Source organism: Python bivittatus, unplaced genomic scaffold, assembly GCF_059951505.1.
Source record: "Python bivittatus isolate LINGU-HERP-01145 unplaced genomic scaffold, Pbiv_v1 ctg000020_np1212, whole genome shotgun sequence".
Taxonomy (NCBI): domain Eukaryota; kingdom Metazoa; phylum Chordata; class Lepidosauria; order Squamata; family Pythonidae; genus Python; species Python bivittatus.
The window spans coordinates 2,929,657-2,950,885 of NW_028277030.1; the positions used below are offsets into that span (position 1 = coordinate 2,929,657).

Below are 21,229 nucleotides of genomic sequence, written 5' to 3' on the forward strand. Positions count from 1 at the left end.
TGGATAATAATTAGTCAAAATAAAATAAATCTGTGTGGCCTAGGAACTTGACTGAAAGAGGCGTTATAAAACATGCTCAACTATCCTTATTAAAAGCACAATATAAAAGAAAGTGAGCTCTATAGTGCCTCCAACATGTATGGACAAAGCTAGCTACATATGGCATTTTCTTAACTTGCTCTTCCACTACTGCTCCAGGTAACATATTAAAATTAATTAATGATAAAGCTCTTCTAAATGTTGGTATTGTAGGTTGATTTAAGTGTTTAACGGGCCTGATGATCTAAAGACGACTTTCTAAAATTGCATCTTGTGGAAGGTAGATGCAGGTCCTTAACCCACTGTCCTAGTGCTAGTTTAGTCTGATCAAAACTCATCTGTAGTAGAATGTCTTGAAAGAAATTATAATAATGCAGCATTTGCTCTCTTTTCCATTTAATGCTAATGAAGTTTGTCCTAACAGGTAGGTGAAAATGCTTAACTATATCCCATACAACACAAAGTACCTGGGGGCTTTTACTAAGAATATTTTTGTAGTTGCAGAGATAAATAATGCACCCTTGGAATGACGATACCCAATTTCTGTGCTCTGTACATTATATAATTCAGAGATGTGCTGCCTGCTAGTGAGTTGAAAATTGACACCCAAATATTTAAAGTTTTTAACCCACTCTATTATGGTCATTCAGTAGACAAGTTTAAGTTTGGCATCTAGCAAAAGTGAAGATCTTGATATTGCTATAATTGAACTCTAGAGCAACTCACTACAATTGAAAGCAGGAGAGAATAACAGTGTTGTTGATGATGGTGGTGTTATTTTACCAGGGTGCCCCAATCCTTGCCAACTCTGAGCAGCTTACAGCGTAAGCCGGGTACCTTATCTATAGGCAGAATTAAAGCAATACAAATAATCAGCATTTACAATAAAGTACCATAAAAAATACTGACAGTTTCAGAAACAGTAGCATATTCATAACAGCATCTCCATGCACCAGGGATGACTAAAACTCAATTAAACCTACACTCCCAACTGTAAGAGGGACTACGTAGTCTCGTACCATTCAAGCCAAACTGGGTTTGGGCCAGTAGAACTATCATCCACATAATGGAATAATGCAGCGTAGCATCAGTTTGAAGGGAGGGCTTCTGTTATTTTGATGTTGTAACAAGTGGTTATTTCGATGTTGTGCCTCACAGATGGCAGCCCCTAGTAACCAGGAGAATATATACCAGTGATGGCGAAGCTATGACACGTGTGTCAAAGGTGACACGCCACAGTGTTTTGGGTGACATGCCAGAGTTCACCAACACCTGACAACAACTATTCTCCCTGTTTGAGTTACCAAAGAAACTGAGTTTGTTTTACTCATGTTTCATTTTTGTAATTATTTTGTGTTTCTTTATATAAAACATAGCACCACATGTGATTGGACTGTATTTTTTTTTTAAATAAATGAATATATAAAGAATTGTTTCTCTTTTATTCAGGGGAGGGTGTGACATGCCAGCAGAAGCAAGTTAGGCATTTTCCAGATTTTTGACACGCCAAGCCCAAAAGGTTCACCATCACTGATATATACTGTAACGTACATGGAACTTGGATGCTCACAAATTTTAACATTTCCTGAATGAAGAACTATTGTTTATTTAAATAAGGTTTAATAAGCTTACAATTTTTATGAATAAAATAATAAAGTACTAAAAATGATACTTATAACTTTTATTTAAAATCCTGTTTTTGAAACTATGTATTCTAGGTAGACTTAATAGGCTGTATGTAAAGTAACTGAAGTTTTTCCATGTATTGACATGAATTGAACACTTCTAAGAGATTACTTGGTTTCCAAAACATTGTTTTTAGGGGCTTCCAGGACCCCCAGGACCCCCAGGACCCATTGTAAGTATTTCTCTTATTTGAGAGCTCATCTTAGATTTTCAATACAAAGGGCTTTTGTAAATGTTTTCTGAGGCGATTCAAAGCTTCCAAAAAGGTTCATTTGTTTGAAAGAGGAACATGAAACATTGTAATTGTTGGGACACGGTGGAATAAGCATTTATATGAAATCAGTTTTGACCATTATTATTTTTGTGAGTTTCAATGCTGGTTCATACAAAATATCTATTTAATATTGCATTAACTTTTCCTCTGAAAATAGAATTTCTGGGTCTGGCCCAGATAACTAGACAAAAGCATAAATAAATAAAGATAATTGTTCCCATTCATTCTTGAGAGTAACATTAATAAGAGCCCTGTCATAAAATTATGTTTGCCCTATAGTTACAAGAACTGAGGCAGGTATGTATTTCTTCACTGACTTTGTACAGCTTCAGACTACTCATTTGGCTGGAAGACTATCCATAGGAGCACAAAGTGGTATGAACAAATTTATAATCAGCAGGAAAGAGTTTGTAGCCCGTATAGGAGCTTAGAATTTATAAGAAGAAATCAAACTGAAAGCGTTGTTGTTGTTGATGATAACTATACATTAAATATTTCATTCTTACTAGTTTTTTGAGAAGGGATTTAACATATTATGGGAAAGAATCCACAAGAATCTGATATAAGTAATAATTGATCTAAGTGTCTAGGACAAGTACTTTAATTGATGTAAAACAAGATTAAAGTACTGATATTACAGAGAAACATGTAGTTTCTGGAATGCCATTTGGTGAAATATGTAATCACTTTGAATGCATAAGTTAAGTGTTCATTAACTGTCATTTCAGGGCAATAGAGGTCTTGGCTTTTATGGAGAAACGGGTGAAAAGGTAAAATGAATTTAATCAATTTGCATTTACTGTGGTGGACACAACTCTGTGCAATCTGTGTAAATTGTTTTTGACGTCAGAGTACAAAAGTATTAGAGTATTAGAAATGCAGAGTCTTTTTTTTAATCCCTATGTTCTTTAAGCCATCTGTTGTCCTCTTCAGATCCTCCAGGTTCCCATGCCTGAGAATCAATATATATTTTAAATGTTCTTCATTTTCACAGGGTTCAAAGAATGTTGTTGTCCAGTGTTGATGAAAATTTCATTTTACCTATTAAGCATATCTTTGTGGCTTTCCTTGAAGGGTGAAATTGGACCTCCTGGTCCACCTGGGCTTCCATCAACAGGAGAGTTAGTCACTTCAACGGATGTAATTCCAGGTGAATACAAGGTAATTAGAAATATTACTGAAAATTACAGAGCATTCATTCGGTTGCAAAATAGAATTGCTCTATCTAGGCTTCCCCACTGTGGCTCTGGTCTCCCTTTTACTACATTGGGTCCCTCCAGTCTTTTCTGTATCTACACCTTTTACCACTATGTTAAAATGCCAACCTTCAACTGCTCCCCCCACAAACTGTGGCAATAATATTTTCTTTTTTTTTTTTTTCTGGGGACCAATAGGAACTTAAAGGGAGGCCTTGTCTTCCATCTGTATCCACGTTCATATTCTCAAGAGCATCTTAAGCCCATTTGGAACCCAGGAACTTTCTGGGAAATAAATACAAGTATCTGAGAAGCTGCCAATCTGTGTTTCTCTGTGAATCATTTCTGGAATCACAGACAACTTAAATATAAAAGTAAAAGAAGTTGTAGATGTCTGTAGGGCACATTACAGATATTGGGAGCATAAGTGTACAGAGCAAACTGGGGTTGCCTTAAATTGACAAACCATACTTGATGATATAATGACCCAAACTGTGCCTTTATGGGCTTGCATTCCAACATTTGGCACTAAGACGTAAGTCATGGATTTTTTACATTTTGCACATTTTTAGCCCATATAGGAGCTTTTGGCCCTCCTTCTCCTCCCATGCACACCTTTGACTGAGAGAACCTCAATCAGCACTTTGCAATGAACCCTCCTATGCTACAAGACATAAAATCAGTCTTCTATTGTGATGAAATAATCAGAATGTCATTCCAGGGCAAGACTGTTGGGAGAAAACAGTAACTCCGCATGAGAACATAAGGTTTACCTTCTTGAATCAGATTAGCTAAACACTGTTATGGCCCAGTTATGTTGCTGATTCCTTTCTTTACTGCAGTATTGGTGTATTCTAAATTATCTCCATATCTTACAGAATGTAACTTGAATGACTGCAGCTTCCTCACAAATTTCATCTTATAACTTGCTGTTTTATTAATAGCGATGCTTTTTTTCCTACCCACCTTCCTGCTTTTTCTTTGTTTTCCACATAAGTTCTGAGTTTAGAGTTAGCCTAAGGTGATTCCTTTATAACTCCAGTTCAACACTCAGAAATTAACATGCAGATTTTTGAGTTCTTCAGAACAATCCATCACAACTACGTGCATTAATTCATGTACATATTGTGTTTCAATACAAATAGCTCAACATTCTAGGAAACAGTATACTGTATATGTGTGATTTATTTTATATGATGTATACATCTACCTTTACTGTTTGTGCCAATCCTAAATGAGAAAAATGGCTAGGAGCCAACAGAACTAATACTGTCTGTTGGGCCTTATTCAAGGGGGCAAGGGTTTATAAAATGCTAGTTCCCAATGTACTATCCTCAGCCTGGTCTAACTTAATGACATTAGGTTGTATCCCTCATCTGGTAGGGCTTCAAATTTAACCTAATGCTTCCTCCCCTGCCCTCCCCTCAACCATTTTTCAGTTCCTTTGTTCATATACCTTTGCCAACTGGGCAATTTTTCTTGCAGATTTCTGTCACTAGATATCTAGGGTTAGCCCACCAGGCATAGAAAGGAGAGAGATTGTGTGGGAAGTAAAATTTGACTCACAAGAGACTATATTTGTAAATAAAGTATTGTGTTAGTTTAGGAGCTGGGTTCTACATTAGAGAAAATAAAATATTCAAGCTAAGCCTGCTATTTCCTCAACTCTCTTTTTTTCAGTCCTTCTGATGAAGAGGAGATATGTTGATAAAATATTACTTTTGATGTAATATCATTACTGGGGAACCAAAGTTGATTTATCACCAAAAATTCTTACACCGATAACTTAAACTGAAGTGTTCCAGCTGCTATAAATTTAGCAGAGAATTATATATATGTATACTTATTTAATATTTCTGCCTTTTTATATTATTAGGGTATAAAAGGAAGAAAAGGAATGATGGGAGAATCTGGATTTCCAGTAAGTCCACAAGAAGCACAATTATTTCTGTGATGAATAACACCCATGCTATTTTCATAGGAAAGAGCCATATCTGGATTCATTGTTATTTCAGTAATAGTGGTGCTTGGCTGATAATATGATAATGTAATATTTTGACTATAACATAGAAACTGGTCATTTGAATTCATTATTTTTTCTTTCAAATTTCAACATATAACTCAGACCATATTAAATTTTTATTTCAGAATTTAGACTATGCTTATAATTCATAACCTGTATGACTCTCTTTTTTTATTATTTCCTAGTGGAAATCCCCATTCCTTGATTTTTCTTAGCAGCTGTAAAGATGCATGACATCTATACAGAAACCAGTGCTTCCCAAATAAAGTATACTGGGAAGAAACTTTTTTTGCACTGTAAGTTGATCTGAATTTTGAGAGCATGTCCTGGGTGGTGTCATAAAATGGCTTCATAGAGGAGCTTATAGATTTATGAAATGGCTGTCATTGTCAGTCAAAAAACCCCCAGGACTACAATATATTGTATGTACAGATCTGGATAACCACTAGTTGGCAACAAAGTGATACAGATATTCATTACCATCTAGTGGTCGTACAGATTTGTGCAGCCCCAGTATGTTAGCTCTAGACAAACTCCTCATCTACAAACAAATAAATTGGGTGAGGTTGCTGCCTGCTACCTGTTCTAGACCTCTATGATACTCTCTGGTACTCCAGTCTACCTTTCCAGTCTACCTTTTGGCACACCACTATAGCTATTCACCATGTATTATTTTTTCTCTATGCTTCAGTGAGGTTCAGTGGCGATTCTTATAAATACATATTGTGGTAGAGGCTGGTATTTTCTGGGCAGAATGCTAAATTCATATTTAATATAATCATACAGTAGAGTTGGAAGGTCTATCCAGCCTGCCCAGTACAAGATCCACTGGAGTATTTTTCACAGATGGCCATCCAGCCTCTGTCTGAAGACAGAGTTCTGAGTTTGAAATGGAGAACCTGTTCCAATGGCTGTCAGCTTGTTCAGTCAGGAAGTTCTCCTGGAAGTCTAGCCTGAAATTCCTTCCTTATCATTTTAACCCATTCATTCTGGCTCTGCCCTCTGGGGTAATAGAGAATAAGCCCATTCCCACTGTGTGACAATCCCTCCTATTTACTTAAGGGAGATTATGGCAGATGCCAGGAGTGATGTAGCATATAGCATATTAGTGCCTGTTGACATCAGCATACCTATCTCTGGAGTGGATATTGCAAAGGATTTAGTGTATGTTCAGTATAGACCTGAATGGGTAAAGATATATCCTTTATAGATATTTCAATTAATTCAGTATAAATGGAGGCAGAAACATTAAAGAAATGGTACAGTCTATAACCAAAAAGTGTTGTTTTAAGTAACTCAAGATTCTTTCATCCTAGAGCCTTTCTGTGAAATTACTATCATATGTTTGTAAAGTTTCATGAAACAGTGAAATGATTTCATTGTCAACCTATTGCAATCCAATAATTTCCATATTGCACACTTGCTTTATTTTACATCTGTTTGTGATGATTTTTAAAATAATGAAATGAAATTGTAGCATCAATGTATTTAATTGTGATTTTTTTAAAAAAATGTTTTCTTAGCAGCCATGGCTTCTGACACTCTCTTCAGAACCATGACAGGGTGGAAATTGTAGTACCTTTCACTGTGTAGCAACAATTACATTATAACTGATGGTGAATGATGATATAATTAGTAGTGTGTCACCCTTCTCTGCACCATTGTGGCATTTAATTACCATGGCTCCTCTGTCCCTCTCCCTCACTGCAACCCTTGCCAACCTAATGGACAGGATGTACTATTCCTTTCATTCAACAGTTCCTTTTTGCTGATTGAGCCAAATGTATTACTTCTTCATGACTAGCCTATTAATTATCAGTTCTCTTAATTATCCCAAGTTTAGTTTCTGTGCAGGTTGGGGGAAGCATTAACTGATGGTTTCTTCTGTAGCAGTTAAAGTGTTAGATAAGAACTGGGGAGATCAAGGTTCAAGTCTACCCTCAGCCATAGAACTCACTGGCCCAAACTACCTGACAAATAAAAGGATGGGAGATCCCCATGTCAGCTGTCTCTGAGTTTAGGTGGAATAAAGGTGGGATCTATATCTAAAGGAGAAGGAGAAGAAAACCCCTCCATCTTGGAACAGAAACTGATATATGGAAAATCAAGAGATTTTATTATTAATCTTGCAGAAATCAAGAAGCAGTAAAATGGGATGAACTTACAAAGAGGAAATGTTTGCTGAACGGAACTGACAAGTGAATATAAATTATAGGAGAATCTGGCCCATGGGGGACTGGCAGAGAATTGTTGACAGTATACTGTGCTACATGTTATAATTGTATTTAATTCGACTAATCGCAAAAGAATGCATCAAAGGAGTTAAAAAAGCCATTTGAGTTACTTCTGAGAAGTGAAAATAAAATGTAGTGTTTACTTTGCGCGATCTGGAATTATTTTATTAAAGATACAGAGGTTGATCTTAATGTAAATTGTTCTTATTTGCATTTCTTAGGGCAAAACTAATCGTTAAGGACAAACACATATATTCCGAACAGATGTCTGCATATAAACCATAAAGTGTATGGGAAAAGAGAATGGAACTTGTGTGTCTCTTCCCTCTCCGTAGTTTTATGCCAGGATTAAATAAACTGGGGCCCTCTGGGCTACCTGCAGCCTGCTGGGCTTTAAGTGCAGCCACAGTTTTTTTCCTAAATCCTCCCCCTCCTTCTCTCTACTCTATTTTATTTCATAGCTCTTCTTCACCATCTTCCCCTCCCTTGGTTTGCTTCCTCTCTTGCCTTTCCAACCCCTTTTCCCCTCCTATCTCTCTTTCTTCCACTTTCTCCCCACCCGTCCCTTCCCTTCCCCTATCCTCCAACCTTCTCCCCAAGGAAATTAGAAGGCACAACAGTCTTTTTCCTTTAGGAGAGGTGGCTATGGTACTGATGCTCCCTCTATTAGATGACAACAAAATGCTGCACTTTTTTCCCCTTTTGGAATAGGAAAAAAACAACAACCCTTCCTTGTCCTCTTTGTTCCAAAAAGAGGTGATGCTTCTGCATAGAAGCCTCCCTTTCCCTCCTGTGCTATTTTCCTTCCTTCTCCTTGACTGGCTTCTGTTCATTTTCCTACATTCACAGCTGGAATTGGATGGTTGCCTCTGGGAATCTCTGCCCAGGCTGTTAGAGCACCACTTACTGGAGATCAAATAAACCGCAGTGTCTTTTTCTTGCTGCTTTTAGAGGGAGCTTCTGTGTGTGTAGGTTGGGGAATACTAAATTATAGCAGCCTTGAGTGCATTCGTTCAATCTGATGTTTGCATGTATTGAAAAGTAAATATATTGAAAAGTTAAAAAGTCATAAATGCATGAAAACATATAAAAATCAGTTGTCCCATGAAACTGGGGTCTTGCCATTGCCCATTTGTGGAGCACAGCACAAAGGTATGTGTGCCTCTCAAACTGATGGAAAGTCCATGCCTTTTATCTATAGGTTTTACCTATACCAAAGCTGTATTTTGAAAAAAAATACAAGCAGCAGAGAACAGAGGGTAAGGGCAGAGAGGGGGCTCTGTTTAACTTACAGTATTTCCTTCCTATACTTTAGTGTAAATAAAGCAAGAGTCCCTCCACTCAAGCCTGAATCTTAGTAACTGCATCTGTGCAGCTGCCTTGACAGTGTTACAGAAACATTTGCCATTCACTTCTCCCAGGATGTTTTTCAACATCCCCATCAAGCCTACAGCTCTGGAATTCCAGGGGGTTCCCTGTCCGAGCAATAGTTAGGGCCAATTCTTCTTAGCTTCTGAGGTTGTCCATGTGCTGCCACTTGATGAAGCCTTTGCAGAAGCAGAACACCTGCATTAGATGTGAATGGGCAAACTCATGCTTAAAGATACAGTATTTGTGACTGCCCTCCACACTGAGTTTGGCTATTACTACTAGTTCATGGCCATACCCTCCGTATTACTGTAGTGATCCTCTCCATAAAGTATTACTATTGTGCTAAATTACATATTATTATGCTACAATTGTGCAAATATTTTTTCCTCACAGGGTTTACATGCACAAGGAGCAGAAAAGGGAGAAGAAGGAATAACTGGCTTTCCAGGACAAAGAGTAAATATATAACAAAAATTAAGCATTAATTATGTTCTGTGTATTTGTTTCCTTGTATACTATGAAAACAAAATACAGAATTTTCAGTGGTGTATCTGATACAGGTAATCCTTGTTTAGTGACCACAATTGGGACTGGCAACTTGGTTGTTAAGTGAAGCAGTCGTTAAGTGAAAAATCACGTGACCGCAGTTGTGCATATGATTTTACCCAGGATAACGCATGCTAACTGACAGAAATGGTGAACACGTGATTGAGAGAGAGACGCTGTGAAGGTCATAAATGCAGGCATTGGTCACAAAGTTACTTTTTCAGCACCATTGTAACTACGAATGGTCACTGTCCAAGGCAGTCAGTCGCTAAGTGAGGACTACCTGTATATCCCATTCATATTTTGGGTGGATTTTCTTGCTGGTTTGCACATATTCTGAGGGTCTGGCTGTTCACCATATTTATCATCATAAAGGAGTATCCCCAAGCAAAACTGATTGGGAGCTTTGACTGTGTCTCCTTTTCTAGTACCAAGCCATCTCATTCAAGCCACTTAATTTCCTTTATAAAATGCATTTGTAGCCTAGAACTTTGTTACAGGCATGCAGTAGTCTTCATCATGTGGAACAGTGTTAGGATGCTTTAACCAAAATGTATTCTAGTGAGTGTCTAAACCTCTAGTACAGTGGTACCTCGAGTTATGAACGCCCCTCCTTACGAATTTTTCGAGATACGACCAGCTCTGGCCCCAAAAATTTACCTCGACTTGCGAACTCCGCCTTGAGTTATGAACCAGATCCACGGCCATTTTCCCTGCTGCCACCCAGTCGCGGCTTCCTGTGGGCAAGATCGCAGTAGCAAGGAGACGTTCGGTGAGGCTTGTGGTGTGTTTTGTGGCGTTTGGAAGGTGTTTGGTGTGCTTGTCAGCGTGGCTCCAAAGAAAATGCAGAGCAGGCTTGGCAAGAGGCTTTGAAGAAAAAAGTGACGATCAAACTTAAGAAGGACATTATAGAAAAGCATGATCATGGTATTCGTGTGACTGATCTGGCCTTGGAGTACAAGATGGCAAAGTCGACCACCTCGACTATTTTCATGTTTTTGTGGTTTAAAAATAAAATGCATATGTTTCAGAACTGTTTAACCGTATGTATTTACATTGAACCTTATGGGGGAAATTTGCCTTGTGGTGCGACCAAATTCGGAGGGCGGAACAGATTAACCATATTTACATTGAACCTTATGGGAAAATTTACCTCGAGTTGCGACCAACTTGAGTTGCAACCAGAGTCACGGAACGGATTAAGTTCGTAACTAGAGGTACCACTGTAGATGAAATTGAGGAAGCTATATACTATTCATGGTTGAATAAAATTGCATTTCCAGTACACCCAGAATTTCCCTGTGTGTGCATAAATTTACATAGGATATATATACAAAAATTCTGGCGAAGCACCCAATGAATTTTTGGTATTTTTTGCAAGATAGTGATGAACCACAATGATTGGTTTTGGTGAGTATAGTCTGTTCAGATGTAACCCCCACAGATAGGCATTCAGATGATGGACAAGAAGTATTGGAAAATTACATTTCATTCTTCATACTGTATATGAATAATTGGGGTTTTTAAATCTTACGCTTCATACAGTTTAAGATCAATAAAATCTATTTTTAAAAGGAATTGATAATAAATATTCATTAACATGTTTCTGTTTGTTAATGTTGTGCTTTTATAGGGTTTGCCAGGAATCAATGGTTTAAAAGGAGCTGAAGGGAGTGTGGTAAGTATGAAGTCCCAGAACCAGATTGCTTTTTAGAAAGAAAAGGAAGTTAAGGAAGTTTAAGGAGGAAAGTCACCTCTCTCTCCCTATAGCCACCTTGCACTCAAAAATGCCTCTTACAAAGCAAGAGAGCTGGTAGGAGAGAGAGAGATTACAGATAAGATCAGTGAAAAGATTAATATCAAGAGGAGGCATGTCCAAAAACGACAGTAAAATAGCAGCTAACAAATAGAGGGAGGAAGGATCACAAAGTAAATTGAGATCAGAGTTAAAAAATAGTAGGTCTTAGCCAACAAAAGAATGAAGTTTGATAGGCTGTTGAGCTTACTTTCCCATTTCATCAGTTATTTTAAAGTAGGAATAGGGATTCTCCAGAGTATACTTCCCTGGACCAACTATGTCCTCATCTTGCTAAGCCCACCTACCTGGCTCTATCCAATTTTGGCTCTGAACACTCTCACTGCTGGAATGCAGATTGAGGAACTGAAGCAGGCATGTGAAGTTCAGTAAAAAAAAAATAAAAAAATTACGTCTTCTCACTATTTTTGATGTACATTTCAGGGTATCACAGGAAATCATGGAACCCATGGCAGTCTTGGTCAGAAAGGGATGAAGGTAATTCATTCATTTGTTCAGTGTTGTACATTAAACCATCAAATAACTACAATTTATTGTAGGCAGGATACAAAAAAAGTATAAATCAACATAATTATTTCCTTATACAGAAACCTTACTGACTAAGATAGAACTATTTCTGTAGACTGATCCATTTCAAGTTGAGCATTTTTTTGATCATCACCCCAAGCATCATTTTCTCAAAACCTAAGATTGCCATTTTAAAATTTCCTCTTGGATGGTTACCCCACTCTATGCTTCCCTTCTAGTAATGTGCCAGCTGTTGTCCTCTTTGGCACACAAGAAAGGATTATCCACATCTTTGCCACTTCTCTTTGCCTTTACTGGCAGTAGTGGCCTTCAGCTGGGTGTGTGAATATTTGTCCACTAAGAGTTACTAGGCAATTATCAGTCAAGGTCAGACCAATTGAGCAGCTTCAGATATGGCAAAATGCCATTTGTCCCAGCTGTCCATGCTTGAAACAAGTCTGAACAAACCCCGAATAAGTGTGTTAGGTACGAAGGCTTGTTTAGTATAAACGTAAATATGCCAGAGTATCTGGTGTAGGATATTATTTGCATGCCTCTATTATTTTCTCACTATCATTTTTATGCTTTCTTCAAACATTTTTTGCTTAATTTGATTGTGGTTTCCTATTTCCACCTATATGGTCCAGCTTGCAAAAAATTACACATTTACTATTAAGGAAGGGAGGTGGAATATGTTAAATAATAACCAATTATGGCTGATGTTTCTGTACATCTATGCTAAGATTTGGAAGTCTAAAACTTGGATAATGTTGGAGTGGCCAAACAAGAATGAATTGGCAAAATTGCCTTGCCAGTGAACCACTCTGCCAAAGATGGATAGGATAGTTGTCATTGTGATGATTGGTGAAGATAGGAACTCTTAAAACAATGTATTGTGGTATTATTGTAATATAATTAGCAATAATTTACTATGCAGATATTTTAGCCTTTATGTGAAGAGTAAAGAATGAAGAAATATTACAGTAATTGATAAGAATGGAATGTAATTACTAGATCTGTGACACAAGGCAGGTTCTTTATGCCTTTCTTTCTCATTCATGATGTAAACAATTGATTTTCAAGTATGTACTAAACTGGCTTAATCAAATTTGTATTTCCATAGGGCGAACCTGGAGATAAAGGAATTCGAGGGCCACCAGCTTTCGCACGCTACCCCACAGTTTTGAAAGGTACTGCTTTCATTACTGTTGAGTATTTTTGTTGTGGCTTAGCAGTTGTTTGAGAAAGGAACTATAGCCCTTTAATAAATCTAGCTTGATAAATGCCTGATTCTTCTCAAGAACTCTGATATTTTTAAATAAGCAGAGTTTAAGAAGAAAACAATTAATATTAGAATACCCTGACAGATTAAGATAATTGTTTATACATTTCAACAAATAATTTTTTTGAGATCCTTAGCCTAGCATTATATGTAATGGTTAGAATAGTATTTGCTGCTGCTTATGGGTTTGTGTACCGGCGTGCTTAAGCAAAGTAAACAGTCTAAGTCCAGGTGTAGCTTTTTCTCCAGGCAAGTTCAACTTAAAGATATCTTGTAGTTTTTAGTGCATCTTCTTTGTTAAAAACCTAACAAATGTTAGTATCCACACTGAATAAAATGAAGTCCTCTTCTGGTCTCATTCCATGCCAAAATCTGAGAATAAACTAAGGAGAGGGGCCGTGCCTTTGGGCACCGGGTAGAAGATGGGCTGGAGTGGCTTCCAACGTACTGGCTTTGGGTAACATTGCAGTGCCTCACATTACATTACATTGCTTTAGGTAACTATTCCAGCCAGCTTATAAGGAGGCAAAGTAGTAGTATTATCCTGGTTAAAAGGTAGCTTGCAAATCCCCCAGCAGCTACATATATGAAAGATAATAGGAGTAAATAATACATTTTGCAACAAACTGCAAACATTAGATATTTATGCAAGTGGCATAATTATAATAAATCTTACTTAGTTTTGTCTTATCTATGGCAAAATATTGTATAAAACTATAAGAAATACATTATTTCATTACAGCTGGCATTTTTTAATTACAACTTAAAAAAATGATATCTGCATTTCTTGCTGCTTATCTGTGCCGCTTTTCTGTTGATTATATTGCTATCTTGCTTTAAATAATGGACATAACTTTGAATATAGTATATATTTACAGAAAGATAGGATATACATTTTTAAGAATATCCCTATGACAATTTAAATATATTTTTAAAATTTAAAAATATATTTTTAAAGTATATTCTCAGCTCAGTTCTTCCTTTCCTCCAAGATTTATATCGTATGTAATGGAAGAGTTCAGGTTAATTCTTTTACATGAATGAGTGATTGCCCTGGTTCATACAATGTTAGGCCAAAATGTAGCTAGGCCTACTGTGACACCTGAACCTGAATCAGATAAACTAAGGCAATTAATTAGTCAAAAACAATAATAGCAGCCACATCACTGTAGGAATGCACAGACTGCACACGCCAGTCAAAAGTAAGTCCAGATGAATTCAGTGGGTAACTGCGTATAGCAGTGTTGTCCAAACTTGGCCACTTTAAGATGAGTGGACTTCAAGTCCCAGAATTCTCCAGCCAGAATTCTGGGAGTTGAAGTCCACTCATCTTAAAGTGGCCAAGTTTGGACAACACTGGCGTATAGGATATAGTAGCTTTAATAAGCTTAGCTTTAGAAAACCAGTTTTTTAACTAGTCATAAAACAGTTCATATTATTTCTGAAGTGTTAAAAATACATTCATGTGACATGTGAGATAATCTGGAGTTATCCTTATGTGGCTGAGGTTTAAACTATAAATTGGGGATCTTTCCAGGTGTACTTGGTGACCGGGGAAAGGATGGCATTCCTGGCCTTGAGGGAGACAGGGGACCACAAGGCAGTCCTGGCCCACCTGGCTTACCCGGCACAGATGGATCATTTGATGGTAATTTACTACTCCTTTGGTGTAACGCATTGATTCAAGAGAAATATATTCACTTTTCTCCAGTCTATAATGTTTGAGTCTTTCCTTGCAGTGTCTCTGTAACTGCTTCTTTCAGAATCCCAAACATTAATGTGGCTTGGCTGATTTCCTTGGATCTCTGCAGTTGTTTATACAATTCAGGCACATTTCCACAACAAATGCGCATTTTCCACTGCTTTGGATAGATTGTATCTGGACTGTGTTGTTTTCAAGATAAAGATTGGGTAGAGGAATCAGTGGTCTTGGTAATAACCCAGTAAGTATACAGTTGCACCTCTTTTCAGCACTGTGACTCTGCCATCATCTTCACCGACCATAACGTTAAAGTCTACTGCTTGAAATCTGTGGCAGAGGGTGCTTCACTTGTTGGGGGTGAAAGAAATGGAAATCAGACCTGAGCAATTATTAGTTTTGTAACGATTTATTTATTTATTCGTTGGATTTCTCCCCCGCCCATCTCCCCCCAGTGCGGGACTCTGGGCAACTTACAAAAAACATTAAGGCTATAAATGTATATAAAATACATAATACAACTAGAATTAAGAACAATACTAAAAAAGGAAAATCCAAGAAGATGGAAAATCGGGCTGGGGACAGCCGGCCACTATGGGGCTAGCCATCTCCCTGCTTGAGGTATTCCCTCCCCACCCCAGGCCAAGTGACAGAGCCAGGTCTTCAAAGCCCTCCGGAAGGCCAGGGGTAAGGGGGCCAATCGCACCTCCGGGGGCAGAATGTTCCAAAGAGCGGGGCCTACTGCAGAGAAGGCCCGCCTTCTGGACCCTGCTAATCAAAGTTCTTTTACTGAGGGGGTCCGAAGCGTGCCCTCTCTGTGTGATCGGGTGGGATGGGTTGAAGTCATGGGGGAGAGGTGGTCTCTTAGGTAACCTGGTCCCATGTCATGCAGGGCTTTAAAGGTGATAACCAACACCTTGAATTAGACCCAGAAGCAAACTGGTACCCAATGCAGCTCGCGGAGCAACGGTGTTATGTGGGCCCTTCTTGGGGCTCCCAAAATAGCCCGCGAGGCTGCATTCTGGACCAGCTGTAGCTTCCAGATACTCTTCAAGGGTAGCCCCATGTAGAGCACATTGCAGTAGTCTATCTGGGAGATAACAAGGGCATGAGTGACAGTTCAAAGGGCACCCCGATCCAGGAAAGGGCGTAACTGATGCGTAACCCAAAGTTGTGCAAAGGCCCTCCTTGCCACAGCTGCCACCTGCTCTTTGAGCAGGAGCTGTGAGTCTAGGAGGACCCCCAGATTACACACTGGGTCTGTCTGGGGCAGTGCCACCCCATCCAGCACCAAAGATGACAATGTCCCGGATACAGAGGAGCCATTAACCCACAGCCACTCCGTCTTATCAGGGTTCAGCTGAAGCCTGTTGTTCCCCATCCAGACCCTTACAGCCTCCAGGCACTGAGAAAGGGTGGTCACGGCATCACTTACTTCACCTGGCATGGAGATGTATAACTGTATCATCAGCATACTGATGATACCTCATCCCATGATGACGGAAGATCTCACCCAGCAGTTTCATGTAGATGTTAAAAAGGAGTGGAGAGAGAACCAAACCCTGCGGCACCCCAAAAAGGAGGGGTGGGGGGTGGGACCTCTTGCTCCCTATCACCACCGATTGCAATTGGCCCTGGAGAAAGGGGATAAACCAGCACAAGACTATGCCACCCACCCCCAATTCCCTGAGTTGTCCCAACAGGATACCGTGGTCGACGGTATCGAAAGCCACTGAGAGATCAAGGAGAGCAAGGATGGTTGCACTTCCACCATCCTGCTCCCGCCAGAGATCATCCATAAGTGCGACCAATGCTGTTTCTGTTCCATAACTGGGCCTGAAATCTGACTGGAAGGGGTCCAGATAATCCGTTTCCTCCAGAACCCTTGGAGGAAAGGTGTGAAGCCACCACTTTCTCAATCACCTTCCCCAAAAAGGGGAGGTGGGAGACTGGATGAAAATTGTCCAGTACGGTAGGATCCAGGGAAGGTTTCTTGAGGAGGGGGTGCACCAACACATCCTTAAAGGCGGCTGGAAACACTCCCTCCTGCAAGGATGTAGCCTGGATCCAACCACATGTCACCTCCCGAGCTGCTTTCACCAGCCAGGAGGGGCATGGGTCCAGATGGCAAGTGGTGGTCTTCACCGTCCACAGGATCCTGTCCACTTCCTCAGGAGCAACAGGATCAAACTGTTCCCAGATAACTGGGTAAGAACGGTCCCCCAGTGTCTCCCCAGACCCTGCCCCACACTGGGAGTCTAACTTGGAACAAATCCGAGCGACTTTGTCCTGAAGATGCTCTGAAAATGAACCCCCACATCCCCCTTGCCAAGGAGGGACCTAGCGATCCTAAACAGGGCTGCCGGGCAGCATTCTGCGGACGTGATAAGGGCAGAGAAGTGTTGATGCTTCGCCACACTTATTGCCTTATTGCCACAATGTAGGCCTTGACAGCAGCTCTAACCTGTGTTCAGTCGGATTCAGTCTCTGTTCCTCCAGTGGCGCTCTAGACGTCTCTTGACCCTCTTCAGCACCCTCAACTCCTCCGTAAACCACGGGGAGTATCGGGGCTGATGTGGCAAGAGAGGTCGCATAGGTGCGATCCTGTCCAAGGCCCCAGCCGCCTCCCTATTCCAAGCAGCAGCCAAAGCCTCTGCTGGACCATACAGCAGATCCACGGGAAGATCCCCCAGCTCCCTCTGAAACCCTGACGGGTCGATCAGGTGCCGGGGGCGGACCAGTCGCATGGGTCCTGCCTCCCTGCAGAGGGGGTGGCATAGGAGAAACTCAGGATCACCAGGACGTGATCTGACCATGACAATGGGGAAAGCTGTAAATCCCCCCTCAGATCACTTTGCCATTGCTCTGACAAGAAAACCAAATCCAGCATGTGGCCACTGTCTCGGGTTGGGTCCCGCACCATTTGTGACAGGCCCATGGCTGCCATGGTAGCCATGAACTCCTGAGCCGCGTCCAAGGACCGCCCCAGGGATGGCAACTATAACAGAAAGGAGATTTATTTACAAGAAATACTTTAAAGAGATAGTTGAAGCCTAATATCTAACCAGCAATATCCTGCAAGGAGAGTCAGCAACCATGTGCTTCATGCATATGTATCTGGAAACAAAGGTAGAAGGAAATGACCTCAGATTAGCAATCTCAGGCAGTGACGGATGAAGAAGGGACAGTGAATAAATCCTTAATCTCCCACTAACCCTTGTGGTCAAGAAGTCATGAGGTGCTGAAAAGTCAGTGCTATTAAATTCACACTTCCAACACAACTCAGTTATAACAAGTATCAGTAAAGGATATCTATAAGTGATTCTTTCAATGTTTAAGGGTTATTACGTGTATCTGATTTAAAAAAAAAACTTTTAGCAGCACTAAAATACAAATTTGCAGGAGATTTATACAATGAATACATGTTAAAGCTGTATAGAAGCTCTATTTTAACAGTTTCATCTGGCTATGGTTTGTTTGTTCTGGAATATTATTGTAGGACTATGTTAACTAAGTGAGCAGATGAAAGGAGAAAAAGAAGTTGGAGGGGTTTTTGAGAATTAGATTTTGGATGCTGTTATGTATTGTTAAGAAGAGTTTGTGCTCAGAATTGGGAGTGAGATGGGAACGGTGGAAGATAAGAAGAACAGGCAAATTGTGAAGTTAACTAGACCTTGGTCCATCCCAGAGAAGAATGTATTGGGCTGTTTTGGGCCATTAAGAGTGAAATGGGACTGTAAAAGAAAATGAGCTACACTGGCAACACTTTTCTGGAGGTACATCACAAGAGTAAGGCAGACAGACAGTAATGTGGTGGCTATCATTGCATGATAGGCAGCTATGGAGGGGTTGATATGACTGAATAGATTGTGTTCAAGCTGGTAATTGTGACATCTGAGAGAAGGTAATGAAAGCAGAGGCAATGGAAATGAAGAATATAGATTATCAGAAGTGGAGAACAGTGATGAGATTGGTCAGTGTGGAGACACTGTTTGGGGGACTGGTGTATCTAAGCTTTAGATGCTATAGACATACTGCATTGGTATCCAGAGGCTGAATGGAGAGAAAGAAGTTCACATTAAACCCCAGTAAGATAGTGCAGCTGTACATTTGTTAACTTTGGTGGCATCAATTAACATCAGCCCCAGTACTGACTCTTGATGAGGTCATCTACCTTTGAAGGAGTTGGTCTGCAGTTTGAGGATCTTTCTGGACTCGTGGCTCCTGCTTCAGCAGCAGATGGAAGCTGTGGTCAGAGGAGCCTATGCCCAGCTTCAGTAGGAGTGACAGTTGCAGCTCTACCTGGATCATGAAGGTGATTACGCTTTGATCACCTCACAGCTGGACTTCTGAAATGAACTCTATTTGGGACTGTCTTTAGAATGATTCAGACACTGCAGCTAGTTCAAAATGTTGTAGCCAAACTACTACTCGGGGAGACCCACTATAGTAGAATAGCATCTGCCGTTCAGTCACTGCATTGGTTGTCAAAGGGCCTCCAAGGCCAAGTCAAATTGATAAAACCTTATACAGCATGGCACTGGGATATATCAGGGACCGCTCTGTCAAGAAGAATACTGTCCATCTTGTCCCTCCATCGAGGGAGGGCCAGGTTCCACCCCCACAAGAAGTCAAGGGGTGGAAAGATGAGGAAGAAAGTATTTTGGATTGTGGACCTCATGTTATCAAATAACACATTATCAAATATGCTCCTGTCAGGAGGCGCATTTGGGAATACAGTCAGGATTGTTCTATTTCAGCAGGCCTTTATGACCTATGGTGATCTGGGGCTGTGTTTTTCTACTATTTTGTTTTTTTTCTTTTATTTTTGTTGACATGATTATGATAATTGATTTATTGTACTGTTTGTTTTAATAGTGGAGAGATTCTTATTGGTTTGTTTCTGTGTACAGTACTCTCCAGGGTTAGCCAAAATGGGGTGGTCCTTAAGTTTTGTTCAATAAATAAGAGAATAAAGAAAACTGTTTTTCACAGATCACCAGCCAAGGGATATAACTCTAGAGAGAGGATCATGATTACAGATAGTCCCTGGGTTAAGAATGCCTGGTTTATGGACAACCCATAGTTAAGAATGGAGCCTACTGTAGCAAAATTTGAGTTAAATACACAATGATTTGAGTTAAATACACAATGGTTCAAGTTCATTACCCAATACTATTTATACAGTATTATACAATAATACTGTTCCAGCTTATGTACAAATTCGCTTAAGGACAGACCTTGGGAATGGAACTCATTCTTAAACTGGGCACTACCTGTACTAAGATTTATCTGTTTCCTTTTCACCTATACATGATTAAATGAAGACCCATTCTGATAAAAATGTTTAGATTAAAAGTATTGTACTTATTACTGTTCTGACTATCCCAGAAGTCTAACATTTATTATTAGCATCTTTTCATCTACAGCCTTCTAAAAGTCACCTAGATCCACTCTTTTCCCCATTCCAGATGTTTCTGGTAAAAGAGGTTTGCCTGGAGAAATGGGCCCCAAAGGTTTTATTGGCGATCCTGGTTTCTCAGCTCTTTATCCAGGTCCTCCCGGTTTAGATGGTGAACCAGGACCACCTGGTTTCCCTGGCCCCCCTGGCCCCCCAGGAAGTTCAGGTAAATGGCAGAGATACGTATATACTGATTTTTTAAAGTTTAGAAAATAATATTTTGAGAAATTTCCTTAATCAGGCATTTTGAAGCTGCACAACCAAATCTGAAACTTCAAGTAAGTAAAAATGAATCCTAAAGCAAGAATTCTGCTGTTCATTTGTGAAATAACATCTTGCTTTATATCTTACTCTCATTTAATTGAGACCACAATAACCTATTATCATCAAGAACTTTATTCTGTCAGAACTGCCTCTTTTTCTTTTCTTACATTCTGTCCTCTTCTTCTACAATTCCTTCACTGGGATAAATTTCTCATTTCTGATGTGTGTGTGTGTGTGTGTGTGTGTGTGTGTGTATGTAAACACACAGAGACACACAGATATGCAGAGTCCACCTTCCTTTAAGCTCTGAGAGGGAGGGAGAGAGAGAGAGAGAGAGAGAGATTACATTATGTCATGTCCCCATGTATGAGGTTTTATTTGACTACGTACTGTATACCATTCTGATAGATTCCATGTATCCCTGGAACACTACTGAGCACCAGGATCCAGGTAGCTCCTGAGGCTAATGCCCTGTATATAGTCACCTAAAGTGCAATGGGCCATGAGTTCAATTTCTGGTAGAAGGTTTCAAGCCCACAGAATAAGATATGGTCACTTACGTCTCAGGGGTCCCAATAAAGATGGAACTGGTCACATGGTGCCTCCTGCTATTCAGTGTGACTGAAAATGCTACACAGGATACACACTGTGTATAAATAAAGAAATCCCCCACATACACACTTACCAACAGGGGAGTTGGAACTAATGTAAAACTTCATACATGGGGCATTACATAAGGTAACATCTGTATCTCGCTTCCTCTGAAAGCTTAAGGGAAGGTGGGCTCTATATACCATTTTGGTAGATTGGATGTGCTAACAGGTAGCATGG

At 39.8% G+C, this 21,229-nt stretch overlaps 1 protein-coding gene across 1 annotated transcript in view; it reads left to right on the forward strand.

Annotated features, from left to right (window-relative positions):
- Positions 1 to 21,229, forward strand: part of COL4A2 (collagen type IV alpha 2 chain) — a 180,401-nt gene that overhangs the window by 99,295 nt on the left and 59,877 nt on the right. Inside the window, exons 11-20 of the mRNA XM_088133404.1 lie at positions 1,862 to 1,897; positions 2,728 to 2,769; positions 3,074 to 3,160; positions 5,072 to 5,116; positions 9,217 to 9,279; positions 11,003 to 11,047; positions 11,609 to 11,662; positions 12,816 to 12,882; positions 14,512 to 14,622; positions 20,145 to 20,300. Coding sequence (XP_087989530.1) covers positions 1,862 to 1,897; positions 2,728 to 2,769; positions 3,074 to 3,160; positions 5,072 to 5,116; positions 9,217 to 9,279; positions 11,003 to 11,047; positions 11,609 to 11,662; positions 12,816 to 12,882; positions 14,512 to 14,622; positions 20,145 to 20,300 — 706 coding nt within the window. The remainder of the gene's footprint in view (positions 1 to 1,861; positions 1,898 to 2,727; positions 2,770 to 3,073; positions 3,161 to 5,071; positions 5,117 to 9,216; positions 9,280 to 11,002; positions 11,048 to 11,608; positions 11,663 to 12,815; positions 12,883 to 14,511; positions 14,623 to 20,144; positions 20,301 to 21,229) is intronic.